Source organism: Tympanuchus pallidicinctus, unplaced genomic scaffold (assembly GCF_026119805.1).
Source record: "Tympanuchus pallidicinctus isolate F22 unplaced genomic scaffold, pur_lepc_1.0 scaffold17, whole genome shotgun sequence".
NCBI classification, from domain to species: Eukaryota; Metazoa; Chordata; class Aves; order Galliformes; family Phasianidae; genus Tympanuchus; species Tympanuchus pallidicinctus.
This window is the reverse complement of record NW_026294690.1, coordinates 14,194,429-14,209,280: the sequence shown is the minus strand read 5'-3', so window position 1 is coordinate 14,209,280 and position 14,852 is coordinate 14,194,429. Positions and strand designations below refer to the sequence as shown.

General features: G+C 45.4%; 1 protein-coding gene across 2 annotated transcripts in view; it reads left to right on the top strand.

The window, feature by feature from the left end:
• LRIG1 (leucine rich repeats and immunoglobulin like domains 1) overlaps positions 1–14,852 on the top strand; it is an 80,805-nt gene that overhangs the window by 37,866 nt on the left and 28,087 nt on the right. For both annotated transcript variants that reach the window (XM_052678848.1, XM_052678849.1), the window contains exons 4-5: positions 13,209–13,346; positions 14,344–14,487. In XM_052678848.1, the coding sequence (XP_052534808.1) occupies positions 13,209–13,346; positions 14,344–14,487 (282 nt within the window). The remainder of the gene's footprint in view (positions 1–13,208; positions 13,347–14,343; positions 14,488–14,852) is intronic.

Genomic DNA, 14,852 nt, shown 5'->3' with positions numbered 1-14,852 from the left:
ATTTTTTGAAGCAAAAGAGCGTGAAATAGGATTAGCTGATTCACAGAGGATGCTGCACTCTGTGCGTGTTTACTGGGGAAAGGGAAATCAATAGGACCACTCTGCTGCCAAACTGAGCATAAAAGTCCCTTGAAGAAAATCAATCTTCTTTACAGGCTCATTAATGTAAAGATCAATTCACATTAAACTGTAATTAAACAGAGAGGGCTAATAGGAGAAGGGTAGGTGATTTACTGTGCCATAGGTAAAATATATCATGTGAAATTTGTAAACTAACTACATGAAGAACTGCGGATTGGGAGTGAAAAGGAATGTGCAAGGTCTCTCTGAAAGGGAGGTGGTGAGTTCAGATGCCCACTGGAGCAGTAAGGCAGTGAAGGAGGGCTCTGCGTTGTGTTCCATCTGGGTGTCAGGGTGGAGAGGGGTCAAAGACTGCAGCCAGTAATTCTGCATCAGGAGCAGTGTTTCCATTTGAATTGCATAATTGCTAAGATTTTTCTTTTTTCCTCTGCAGTGTTGAGAATTCCCACTGTACTCCTGGTTAAAATAGATTGTTAACATGAGTCTTGCATGTCTAACTTTAGCTGCAACTTTTATTGCATCTTGTCAGACCTTTGTACCTGATTAGCTGGTTGGAGATCACTAACAGGACGGAACTGGGATCATACAATTGCTCTCCTTCTGAAAATGTTGCTGTGTGCTTTCTTAAGAGAATGCTTTGGGAAGCAACTGTTACTTCAGTGCTATTTGCACTGCTTCTCTGCTGTTATCCAATGAGATTTGCAAAGCCTCTTCGTAAAAGAGGGGGTTGGACTCGATGATCTCTGGAGGTCCCTTCCAACCCCTACAATTCTGTGATTCTGTGAAAAGATCAGCATGGTCCATGAGATTTTTTGAAGTGCAATTGTGCTTTTATCCAGGACAAACATGTCTTGCTGTGTTAGCTTCAACTGTTGATCAGAGCCAAAAATTATCTAACCAGTGTGCCCTCATTTCCACAAGCTTTTGACCAGGAGCTGAGGTGTTGATGTGCAACTCTAGTTCTTTGATTTACACATTAAGATGGGGGAAGCTAGATTGAGTATCAGAGCTGCTGCTTTGCGTTAATTCTGGACTGTGTAGTAGCTGCTCTGGGACCCACAGAAACAAAAAAAGAACATGAAATTGCCACAGTGGTACTGTTTACAGAGTACAGCTCGAGTCTGAGCTGAGCTGGTCCGTACATGAAATGTGAGTTCACTTGCATGTTCCTGGCTAGGTCAGAGTGTAAGCCTCTGTGTAAGTGATGTTGAAAGTTGGCACGTTCAGTCTTAAAGAAACTGGGGACTAAGTGAACACACCAGTATGTTTGAAGCCTTAGAGGGCTGTGGTGGCCTGCGATCCTGCTGTACTAGTTGCTGCACAAATGCAACAACTGCCTGGAGCCCTGGGAGAAGTAGTGTGCAAGTCATCTTCGCTGGAGTGAAAAAAAGTATTAGAAATGAGGAGAATACTCTTAATTCCATCTTTGTCATGACATTTTTGTACTCCTGAGCACAAGATGTAGGTGAGTCGGATGCAGCTGTGCGAGGGATGGGTTGGAGTCATTGGGCCGTGCTTGTGTGCAGGACTTCTCTGGCAGCTCAGCAAGCCAACTGCCTGTCCTCATTCATGGGACTTGCACAAAGAGGGCTTTCCCTGGTCAGCGAGGCAAAGTGGCGCGTGCAGATGTAGATCCATCAGCATGAGCAGATTTACCATCTGTCGTGCTTGCTTCAGCTCTCACTTGTGTCTACAGGGACCAGTTCTCCAGTGTTTGTTTAGGCAATTCTTCTCATAGGTTGGAGGGAGACTTCTTCCTGAGGATTTTATCTGCACTACAGGCTGTGCTGCTCAGCTTCTATTTTTGAATATGAATATACTGATGTGGAAAGTTGACTAGAAAGAATGCTGACAGCCAGGATGTTCAGTATGCAAGCAACGTGCAGGCATAAGATATTCTCATACTCACCTCTTAGGTTTGCTTTGCTCAGAGTTCGTGGCAAGGCTCTCGTGTGTAAAGTCTGCTTGTTTTTGAGGCCAAAGACTGCAAGAATCTTTCCCAATGGAGGAAATTCTCATTAATCATGTGCTCGCATGCACCAGGAGAGACGCTGTTTTGACTTCTTGTTTGGGCTGTTGGATCTGTTCTAAGTTATTTGCATGTCCTCCTTGAGCTTTCAGATACAGTGTGAACATAAAGAATCAGCAAAGGTTCCAAGGCTGTTTCGGGGAAGTGGGTAATCATTTCTTCTAGAAAAGGCGTAGAACTGAAGTACTTGGTCCTCAGACTCAACAAAAGAGTGTCAGAAAGCAATCTGGGCACATGCTGAGCAATGTAAAAAGTAGCCAGAGGGAAAAGATAGTGAAGACTGGTGGCAGTTCTTGGAATACCAGTTACCCCTTGAGGCTACTTTAGTATATCTTTATTAGTGAGCATAACTCCTAATGTGCAGCCATGGCAACTTCTCCTGCAGAGAGGGAATTGTTGTGAGCTTGTCTAGGTCTGCTCTGATGTCTGTGTGCTGCATAGCAGGCTGTGCTAGCTGAGTGCTCCTTCTGGAGGAAGGAGAAGACCCAAGCGATCTGTTGGAACAGAACGTGAGATTAAGAGTTGAAATGCTGGACCAATATCTTTCCTGTGTGTGTGTGTGGTTTTCCATGTATTCATGACAAGCAAAGTCCAAGTAGGATTGGGTGGTTCTGCTTCCTCCTGGCCAAAGAGTGGACATTGCCCTGGAGCTGATGGAACTCATGAGCACGAAGCATCTTCTGGCGTTGTCTGAGGGCAGGTGTGTGTCATGCACAATGCTTAAGGTGGTTTCCAACTTCTGTCCCTCTGCAAATCAAGCTTAGATTAGTTATTAAGGTTATTTGTGATCATGATCTTTTGTTAAGGTCACTATGAAAAATAGGCTCATATTTGAACCTTAGAATAGGCCAAACTTGCTACTATTAATATCTGTGGTAGATAGGCTGTCTCAGTTAACGGCGTATGGTAAATAAAGCACATGCCTCCAGAGGCAATTCCTTTGTTAGTCTTCACAGGCTGAACAGATTTCAGTCATAAATAACTTGCTGAGATAAGAGTTTTTTAGCATGTTGAACTTTCCTTCCTGAAAAGAAATGCTGGAAACTGCAATGTAGTTTTTTCAGGGGTGAGTAAAAGCAAAGTTGCAAGTGCAGTAAAAGCAGGTAAAGTTATTTATTCATGTAGATTCCTTTGTCCGTTTCTTTTTTCCCCAAAAATTTGAAACTGATGCAGCTTTTTGGCAAAATTGCACAATGTCAGGAAGATATCAGTGTGTTACAGTTCTCACGGCTCCTGCCTTTCCCAGTTTGTCCTCTGTATCACTGTATATGTTCTGGTCATTTGACATGGCTCTCGGATCAGTGATGCTTGTTCAGAGCACTGTCTCCTCCCTGGCATACCACCCACTTCCCAGAAGTTGCCACAAAATGATGCTTAGTGAGAAGTAAGAGTAGGGCTCAAACTGTGATTTACTGTTATTATTTTATTGAAGTGTGATGCCATAAGTCCTTCCAAATTCTGTTTTGTTTACCTTCAAGTGTCCTGGAAAGCTTGAGAACAGGCAACGTTTTTTAGTTCCTTTGCGTATAACAAGGCTAAAACTATGTCAGCAAAGGTGTTAGAAATGAATGTGGTTCAAAGCTCGGTGAGTAAAAGCATCAGTTTTGCCATTTACCTTCTGCTCTGTACGATGCTTAGCACTTCCATCATTGCTTCCACTGGCACCATTAGGAATAGTGCGTAATTCAGAGTAAAGAAACGCTTGAGTGAACAGCATTCACTAACATGTAAACTTGCCATGTCTAGATTGGAAAAGATTAGCAAAGAATCTGTAGAAGGCTAACTTTTAGCTGAATGAAAGCTGATTACATGTTGGCTTTTATGGTGTTTTAAACCTGTATTTAAATTCCCCAAATAATTGCAGAGATGAACAACAGAGATCTTGCTAGAAGTTATGATCTTGATGTTGAAAAAACAGCTGTGCTGAGGGTAGGCAAAGAGGTTAAGGTAGATGGGGAAATGATCTTCCATCCTGTCTGTACTGCAGGTCATGCTGCATGAAGGCAATTGCTAAATGGAAGGAGGGAGGGGGGCTGGTTGGTATCAACAGCCAGGGAAAAGGGTCCAGACTTCCTCTAGGATTTAGGAGCCCTGGAAAAAAACAGACTACAGAGGCCTTACTGAAGTGCTTTGCCCACAGATTTTGTTTTTGGGACAGCCTTCTTCCTTTTCAAAATGTGAGAAACTGAAGAACTAAACGGTCCAATTAAAGAGGTTTGAAGAACTTAGTAAGAGGTGACAAGTGCTTTTGACTTTGACCGGTGATTTTACAACGTCTGCTCTGGGGAAGTTTGAACAGACAGTGTTTTACATCAGCCTGGGTTAGCACAATGGCAGTCGTGCTTCAGAGGTTAAATCTTCTGTTCCCTGCATCTTGAGACCTTGTTCTGCAGTTTCTTGAAGCCATTCTCGACATGCTTTATTGTTAGCAAGGTGCCTACACTCTTGAAGAAGAGCTGTTTTTGTCATGAACTTGACCATTGCTTTTCCATCTATGAACTGCTCGTTCTTGTAGGCTGAAGAGTCTCAGCTGAGTGCAGCTCCCCAGCGCAGCCTGCCCAGAGGCTATCTGCTCTGGCGACCTTGCTGACAAGAGAGATAAGCCCTTTCAACAGAGCACAAGCATGTGTCATGTTGGAACTGACTAACCAGCCAGCCTATCTACATCTCACAAATGCTATCAGGAGCTTGCTTGTCCAATCAAAAACACTTGTTTCTTTAACTGCTGCCTTCTCTCAGGGTCTGCTGCAAGTACCATTCGACTTTGTGAGTTTCTGGTCTGAGGAGTAGATAGATACTCAAGTATATTGTCCTTCATTTACCTGCTTCAGTGTCAGGGTTTTAGAACTGTGCTCCTACCAGAGATGGGAAAAGCCAGTGGCATATTCTGGCAATGCTCAGGCACACACAGTGTGTGCTATCAAGGAGTCTGCTTGTAATTACATTTGGATTAATGTCCCAGCACCACGGGCAGAATCATTACATTTGGTTTGCGCTTAAATTGCTTCTCCACTTGTGTATTTTCCCCTCCTCGCTCCCGTGGAGAGACAAAAGCAAAACAAAGCCACCCACAAAACACATGCACTCACTAGGCTGTGGTGGATCTTCTTTGCTTTGATCTTGTATTACACAAAGAGAAACTAAAATCAGCATCAGGATTTAAGGATAAAAGTGCCTACATGCCTTGTGATCCTGGACCCTATTGGCTTTCACATGAAAACGCTAACCATGTTAATTAGAAGCACAAAACTTGCTTGCAGTGACAATGAAAAGGGGATGCTGTCTGCCTGGGAGTGGGGCAGGGTAGCTCTGGGTGAGTTACATTGGCACCTTGTTGTGATTCTGCCTCTCCTTGTTGCAAATCCCCTTCATCTTTGAGGGCAGCATTGAGGATATGGGGTGAGGCAGCAGCCCTTCTGCTGGGTGCCGTACAAGTGTGGGCTGGTGGAGAGCAGGACCTCAACAGAGCAGCAGATAGGTGAGGTGGATGCCAGGCTTTCTCATGCCTAGCCCTAATTTCTCGTAGAAAATTGAATTTGGCTGGTAGGTATCAGCAGCAAGAAAAAAGCCCTTGAGGTGAAAATGCACGGGGAAAAGCAACTATTGGAGCAAAAAACAAAAGCATACCAAAGACATAAGGTGTATAGCATAAAAACACTGACCTCTCTTATCTTCTAGCAACTGCAATTGAATGACCTCTTTCAAATGCTGATTGAGCCCCTTCAAAGAGGCTGTGCTGTGCCCATGACCCCATCCAGATTGGCAGTGCAGAGCCATGTGTTTTCTGGCAGTCTGTTTGGAGGACTGCCTTACATGACTCTCTTCCTTCTATTCCCACAGGACAATTCTGTTCCTTCTAGCAGTTTCTCCTCTTCTTTGCAGCCTTTCTCAGTGCTTCCTTCAGCCAGAGGTCAGGGGATATGAAAAGACAGTGATGAGCAGTAGAGTGCAGCGAGAGCTGGAGAAGGGGTTTACAGACTGTGAGTTTTCACAAACTGCTTGTTTCCAAACCAGCCTTGATAATGCCCAGTGGTTCAAAGATGTTTGCCCTCCGTTGTGCTGGAGAACAGGCCAAGATGCAGTGTATGCTGAGCAGCCCCTACTGGGGGTCCCCTGCACCAATCTGAGAGGGTGCATCATCCTTTAAGATGGATGTCAGTCATGGAGTAACTCTGAAGATCAATGCCAAGGTGTTTTGAGGGGAAGCTACACTCAGGGAGAAAAGGTTCTGCTGTGGTATTGAGTTCATGAAAGGTCAAGAAAGCTCCTTACAGAGGGGTTGTGACAGGCAATGAAAGATGCTTTACTCAGCTTTTTAAGGGATCTGTTCTCTTTGTGAATGCAACATCTAAAAAGCTTCTCTGGAGTATTATCTTTACTCTGCATCAAGTATAACCAGAAGAGAGCGGAAAGATTCCAGTGCTTTTGGAACCACCCTGTTTGCTGATGGGGGGACTGTGCCCATAACAGGGACTGTCTTGTCTTCAGAAATCTTAATTTGCTTTGATGTCACAACCGGTTGTGTAATCTGATGAGTAGATAAGGCAGCCTCTCTTTTAAAGATGACTGGCTTCAGGTCCTGCCTGTCCCACACATTTTACTCTACTAATGGATTGAGTGCTGAAAGCTTAGGAAGTTGCGCATTGCAAAAAATAGCCAAAATCATATGGTGGCAAGTCAAAGTCTTGTGGGAATCCATGTAGATGAAGGAGGCAGAAAGTTTCTTGAAAATTACATCACTTACCTCAGTGGGTCTGACACACAGCATACAGTTCTCTTAACAAGTCAGAAAGTTTACATAAGCATTGCCAGTTCAAAAATATCCTGAGAGAATGCATTGTTCTGAATGTGGCTTTTTGGTTACGCTAGAAGAAAGGTTTTGGTTCATGCAGACAGTGCTGAACCCAAGAGGAGCCCTTAATGAACATTCCAGGTTCTGCTTTCAGAGAGCATGCTTGGCCTCTGCCCAGACCTTACCCATGTGGCTGCCTCATGAGCCATGAGAATGTACCTGGGGGGAGAAAACCTGCTTGCATTTGGGTACCCAGGGCCTGAGGATGCTCTGAGCCTGTGCTTGACCTGCACCAGTCAGTGATTGCAGTCTGTCAGGATGAGAGGCAGATGAGCTTGGTGCTGTGGGCAACCACAAAGTAGCCTTTAATGGAGTGAGAAGTTAGCCCTTGGAGTCCTGCTAGTCTCACATGAATACTTCTGTTGACTGCAGTGAAACTATTAGCATGAGTAACAGTTTGCTTGTGGGAATAAGGAGTTAGTAACCTAGGCCTTTGTAATGTTACTGGATTGCAGTCGGCTGCTGCTCCTGAATACAAGGGGCTGAATGAGCAAAGCCCATCTCCCAGCCTGCTGTCTGACTCTGAGCACCCATGACCTGCAGGAGAGATGCAGGTTTACCATTTCATTAAAGGATGCAAGTCAAAGCATTGGTTTTAAAACTCATGTGTGTCTGAGCCTTTGTATAGCCATGGGTGCTTTTCTCGGTGCTCCATCCTAAAGCACCAACACAGGCTGAGAGCATTGCTGTGCCTTATAAAGGCCTCATTCTGAAGGAGAAGTAGGGAGAGGAAAGATCCTGACATCCAGACAGCATATGAGCCTTTAAGGGAAGGTCGGGATACCTGTAGAAGTTGTGCTGTTTTTCCCCTCTCTTTTTGTGGCTGCTTGGCCTGCTGCTGTTCTGCATTTGTGCAGGCAGCCAGCACCTGAACAAACAGAGCTGGTTCTGTGGCAGCCTGGGTCCCTGCCAGGATTCCTCAGGGAAGGAGTGATTCAGAGCATCTGAGAAAAGTGGGGGCTGCTGCAGGCATCCTTGCTTCCTGCCCGAGGAATAACCCATGCAGTTCTACTTTGAAAGAAAGTAGGGCTGCTCCCTTAAGCAAATACAGCATGCGTTAGGCTGTATAGAAACGTGCATTCTTGTAATGCTACCAAATCTTGAGCCTCCCAGATGGTGCTGGCAAGGCTGAGATGACAGTGCAATGTCAGATAGCGTTCTTAGAGCAGCTGGGAAGCCTGAAGGCTGACGTGCTTTGGGCAGTTCAGACTTGCAGGGGAAGCTCTCATGCACAGATTTCCAGCTTGTCACCTGTGTGTTCCTTCCATGCTCTGTTGCATGGACGTCTCACTGTTGCAAGATAGATATTTCACAAGTTCTGGTACAGAGGAGGAACTTTCATGGAATAAAAGACTTCCAAAAAGCACAATGTTTTCTAGGAGTAAAATGTTAGGATTATGCAATTGCATTGATAAAGTATAAAAATTGAGTCAAAGCTGGCGTCCAGGCCACAAAAACATTGCCCTCTTATCCTTGCTTCCATTGTAAGAGTCACTTGGGCAGGTGTTCAGTTATGGGTTGTAATGATGGTACAAGAATAAGCAAACATCTCTGTTGATGTTGTCATAAATACAGATGTGTCTTCCAGTTTATCAAATCCACCTCATCCTCCTTTTGTCATAGGTGTTGCTCAGGCATTGCCTTCTACTGTGGGACTGTGCCTTTTAGTTTTTCTGCATGTAATGGGTGATGTGGTAAAACCAGATGGCAGATAATTCAAGGTGTTAAGAAACCCATCCCTTAAATCTTTATCATTTCCACAAGTATCCACAAGGTAACTCCAGGCCTGAGGTAGTTATGGCGTGTGTGACCCATCTTGTCTTACTGTGGCTTTGATCTCCCTTCTGGCCATGCCCTGTCTGACACCGAGCCTGGCATGTCCTGCAGTAGCACACCTGTACCTTTCTGGCTCCGCCACTGGTTTGTTGTTTAATACTTTCCCCGTATGGAAGTATTAACCAAACCCCGGGCTTCTCAACCTCATGTTTTCAGCCTTGTGATCTCCCTCATATGCTCACTTTGAAAATGTGCTCACACATTAATAGAACTCTACCCGAGGTGCGGAGCCTCTTTTGAAGCTTGGTTTTTGATGCCTGTAACAGGTGTCGATTTTAATAGGTTTGCTGTATTAAGGCTTTTTTTTTTTCAGCGAGCCCCGCCAGCTCTGTAAGCTGACACTGCACGAAGGCTGAGCATGTGCCTTCTCCTTGTGTCACTTCACACCCCGCATTTGTGCCGTAAGTCAAGCTTAGTGTAAAGCAGGAGGTCTTGTGCTGCTGTATGTGCGTCGGTCGGAGCGGAGCTGCTCACACATTCCCATCTGAGGGGCTGCTTGCTTTGATTTTCCGCTGTCAGCTTTCTAATGGGCAGCGTGGCTCCGACAACAGAGGAAAGTGTTTGCAGTGCTCTCCGCGTCGATCTCGCAGGAGTAGTTTGAAGCCACAGTTTAAATTAAACCAATTACGGTACTCCAAGGGATGGGCTTGCTGTAAGGAGGAAGGTAAATTCTTCTCCTATTAGATCGACTGAAAAATGTTTCACAGCCTGTTTATCAAATAAATATTCACAAAGAAGCTCCGAACTTGGAGACCCACTGGGATTAAAGTGTAACTTTACCTCTAAAATACAAGCTGGGATTCCTGGAAGCGCTGTGAGCTTTTGACTTGGTGCCACCTGTTGTTTTCCTGCCGCCCCCTTCGGCTCCCTCCCGACCCAGTGCAAACCCAAACATGCTTTACTGCGCTGGACCGCTCTGCTTGTTTTTGTGCCTCGGAGCAGCCTGCAGAAGCGCAGAGCGATCATTTGCTTCCTGATGTGCTCCACGTGGGCTCAGTTCAGCGAATGGCTGCCTGAGGTCGATCCAAATCTGTAATCCCCAGGGCTCTATTGGAGAGCTGTGCGGGGCTGCAGCATCTTGAGGTGCTGGCAGGGTAAGTGGTGCTGCTTGGGGGGTTGGTGCCCCCTGCACTCACTTTTCTGTTTGCAGCTGGAACAAGTGCTGCAGGCAGTGCTACAGCCATCACTGTTACCTTCATACAGCGCTGACAGCTGCCTCAGCTGCAAGTGGGATGTCTCCAGGACGAGGGTGGAATACAACTATTATTGGACCTGTCCTCATCCATGAGCAAGCCCAGATGGCTTCCTCAGTCCCTAGCATTTATTTTTCACTTGTGGTACTTTCACTCCAGATCCTTTCTCAGTCAGGGCAGCTTGCAGCATCTTAGTCTGCCAGTGCATTCCTGTACAGATGGATAACCCAGTGGCAGAGAGGGGTTAAGCAACTTGTCCAAGGCAGATGAGTTGGTGCCAGAGCTTCGAATAGAAACTAAGAGCCTTGGCTCCTACTCCTGGCTCTCACTGCTCAATCTCTCTTTGAAGCCTTGTCATCTTACACTCTGAAGCTAATGCTGGCTAAAGAGAAGCAGGGAAATTTGTTTCCAGGCTGTGATACCTAAGAAGAAGGGGAGTGGGGAGAGGAAAAGACACCTGGAGGCAAATTGATCGTGGAAGCAGCAGTAATTTCTGCTTTAAAGCCTGGTTCAGCGATTGGTACTAAAATCTGATCTGCCACCTTTGAAGCCATGGAAGTGTAAACTAAGGAGCCAGGCGGTACAGACCTAGCCCTTTTCCAGTTGGAGAGAGGCAATCATAGCTTTGTTACTTATCTTTTTTTCTGTAAAATACCCTCATGGTGGGATTGGAAATAAGGAAGACAAACTGAAAGAAACCAAGCAGCAACAGGAAGGGTTAAATCACCTTTTAGCTCTTCCTGAAAGAACAAAAAATGTAATCAAGCTAGTAAAAGGTTTGGCTGATGTTGCATTCGTATCACATCCTTTGTATAGGAAAAGTCAGTGGGGCTGGTTTTGTTTGAAGAGAGTGCAGTGCTTTGCAGCAAACTGTCTGACATTCCCCAGCTGGGCTGGCTGGGATGCTGCTTGGAGCTGAGCATTGTGTTTGGAGCCAGCCCATGTTTGAAGGAGATGGAGAGAGGCAGAGAACGAAGGCTGGTTTATTCCTGCCTGAAATAATGCATCCATCTTATCTGCCAGCTGTAGCATGAGAAAAGCAAGATGCAGATGGACAGAAGGCACCTGGAAACTGCAAACATGGCTCAACGAATACAGTTCTTTTCTGCCTTCCTGAAACTCTGTCCTTTGGGAAGGGCTGAGAGGTCTGGCAGGCAGACTGGATATATGTTGAGTAACTAAAGCACAGAAATATTAATACTCCAGAAAAATAACATTGGCTTCTGAAGAGCATTTCATGTCCAAACTCACTCGGTGCTCTCATTCCCTTACAGACTTAGCTGCCCTGTGCTGGAATTGTCAGGTAATTTATAGATTCTTCATGTTCATTTGTACAAGCCTTCATTTCCTGTTAATTTACAGCCAGATTCAACTCAGCCATCACAGCCCAGATGAGATCAGAGTTGAACTCGCAGCCGCTGCTTCAGCACAACTCCAGAGAGCATGCTTGGGGTTTGCTTTCACTTAGGTCTGTTCTGAGGTACTTCCCTGAACCAGGTCACACGTGCACATTTATTGCACTCTTATTTTGGGTAGGAAAAAAGATTGAAATTTTTGAACTTGCCCATTTTGCTTATTGAGGCCTTGCAACATAAACTAGTCCTGATGGAAATCTGCCTTACCCACGTGTTTGGTTTATGGAGGTCACAAAAAATGTGGATCTAGTGAGTTTTCCTGTGTTTTATTTGTATTAACAAATTCAGTGGAGCTCTGTTCCACTATGTGCTGTGGATGTGAAAATTCAGTCCTCCTTCCTTGCTGTAAAGGAGTACAGTCATTTGGATAGTAGCCACATCATTGCCTTTTCTACAGCTGGTGTGCCTGTAACCCATGCACTAACCATTTGGGGATGTAAGTTATGACTTCTCTTTGATTTTCCTGGGGCCTTTTTGCACCATATTAGCAGAGTGTTGCTACAGTAGTGTAAAATTTGTCCTCAATGACTTTACGAACCTGCACTGCATTATTAAGGGGCATTTTAACCTTTTAATCAAAGCAGCATTTCTCTGAGTTTCTGGGGAGCAAGTCCATTGGTGTGTGCTGTGGGTATTTCCTGCTGTTAGCAAGGGGCTTGTGCTAGCACATGGGACAGCCTGAGCTGTGCAGGGCTGAGGTGGGAGGAGAGTGACTCCCCAGTGCATCGAGGGCTCTGCCAGGTTCACTGGGCAGGGGTGAATTTCGGGCAGCTGGTGCTTGGCCAGGAAAGCTGAGCCATCCCGGTTTGCATTCACTGGTGGCTGTCTCTGCTGGCTGTGCAGCAGGGAGGCAGCCTGATCAAGCCACGGTACTTGTCAGAACCCACTCTGCTATCTCTTATTATTCAGCAAGTTCTCAAGTGTCTGGTGAGCGTCTCTGTTTGGAGTGCCTCGCTCTCAGCCTTGCCAGGAATATCAATGACTGGTCTAAATTCACATCAGGCATGCACTCAGCTTCTTGTGACTAATGCACCATGTATTTTTTTTTTAATTGGTTACTGTTCTCTTCACTGATTCAGACCGGAAAGGAACCAGAGGGGAGGACAGGGTTTTTTTTTTTTGCTAGGCCTTGTTGAGTCCAGATGAAGTCTAGAGGTATTGAAGTGCTTGGTGGCTGTGGAAATCCCAAGGACAGCTTGCAGTACTTTCTCTAAAGAAAAGCATTAAATGCAGTCATTCAATCAGTGCTGCTGATGAGGCAGCAACTGCAGCTGGTTGTTACAGGGTCTGCTTCCATAGTCAGTGCCTGAGCTGAGCATGTGGTGCTGCAGCCACCCTGATGATGCAGTGGGTCAGAGGTAGTGAAAGATGAGGAAATGTTCGCAAGAACAAGCCCTCGTACAGTGTTTAGTTCAGTGCTGAGTGTTTTCAGAAGGGTCCTTAGGAATTGGGGAAGCAATATTTCGTAACTTTTCCTGAGATCCTTTATATTTATGTGTTTCCTCTGCAGACAGCTCTGAAAAACTCATCCTTTGCGTAAAGTACTGGCAGTAACAGAGAAAGTGTCCAGAAACTTCCAAATGTATGTTCCCTGCTCTTTTTAGTTGTAGGAACAACATGGGGGTTAGGGAAGTTAGGTCTGGTGTGGATTTCTCCTATAATAGGCATTGAAGATGTGCTTCCAACCACTGTGTGTGAGCTCAGTGGCCTGCTGTGAGCTCTACCGGCCTGCTGCAGCTTCAGGTATTCTTATTTAGCCAAGAGAACTAAATTGTCTCCATTTCTCCTCCTGTCCGTTTCAGGCATCACAACAGGATACGCAGCATTGAAGCAAGTCAACTGAAGCCCTACGTTGCCCTGGAAACATTGGACCTGAGTTTCAATGACATCACGGAAATCCGAAACGGCTGCTTTCCACAGGGACTTCACATAAAGGAGCTGTGAGTTTCTGTTGTTGGGAACGGCTTTTGTTGAGTTATCACAGCACAGAAAAGGGCCTCAAACCTCTTCCTTTAAAAGAAGGGAAAGGAATGACACAGAAAGCATGGGGTTATTTGTAAGTTTTTTAAGTGCAAAGGAGAATTGGATTGTTCCCGCTGTGAGGTTATTTATTGGGCTTTTTGGTTTTGTTTTCTGATATACCTGTAAAGGACACAGAATACTAATTGTGTTGCATAGGAATCTGGCAGCAAAGGAAAGTTACAGCATTTCCATCAGGTGTGGGTGTCTTTCTGCTGAAGGCCTAGAAGCCAGAGCCACTGTGCAGAGCAGTGTCTTCCCTGGTGTCCTGCTGCTTCCTAGATCAGCCCATTTGCTTCTGGAAGAGTGGAGGGAAGAAGGATTATTTTGTCATTACAGTTAAAGTGGCTATTGAATGTTAAGAACAGAAATCTCTCCTTAGTTATTTGATGTAAGCAGGGGGTGAAGCAGATTAATGCCCTCCCTGCAAAGCTTTTTCCCTGTTCTAAAAAGCTGTTTTAGGTACTTTCAAAAAGCTGCATACAGATCTGTTTACATTAAAGTTTGCACAGAAGTTTCTGCCCTGGTTGTAATAAGACAGAAGATAGAGGTCTTTTGACCTGTAGGAACAGCCTCTGTGGCCAAGAGGAGGGCTCAAGAAAGAAAGAGCCCTGGGACAGATGCTGAGGGAAAAAGCTTAAGAGATGGGGAATGGATGGAGTCATCTTGCAATGCAATATTCTCTAGTTTCTGTCTTCTGCTCCAAACTGAAGTAGGAGGGTATCAAGGAGGTCTCGGAGATCATGCAGCGCATCTCCACCTTTGTTGTATGGCTCTGGGAAAGGCACTGTGTTTCTTGTGCAGCCAGAAATCCAAACCAGCCACAAAATTCCACCAGCCTGTCTGGAGAGCAACTAAATGGTGATAAAAGGAGATTTCTAACAGAACTGTTCATTTTTCTGCTGTGATTTATTGCAGCTACCTGGGGAGCAACAGAATCAGCACCCTGGAGCCTGGTGCTTTTGATAGTCTGTCACGGTCCCTGCTAACACTTCGTCTGAGTAAAAACAGGATCACTCAGCTTCCTGTCAAGGCATTCAGGCTGCCTAGGCTGACACAACTGTGAGTAGAAATGTGTGCTTTAATTAAGCTCAGCCCTTCTTTATGGAGACAAAATGTCCCTGGGGAAACGTGCACCAAATGTCACCCTTCCTCACTTGCTGTCTGTAAAACTTAGAACGTGCTCACAGTAGTCCTTTGCCAACACCTAGTAAAACATGTTGGGAGAGGGTCTTTTTTTCCCTCCAACTCCTGACTTCTCAGGCCATTCTTTTGGTCAAGTGAGAAGGGATGGATGTTGCAGCAAGCAGCAGCATCTTGTGCAGTGACAGCATAAAACAGATCCGTTCCCTGGAAAACTGCTGGTGTCTGTGAGGTTTGGAAGATGCGTCTGTTGCGAGTGATAGAGCTCAGCACCACGTTAGGTT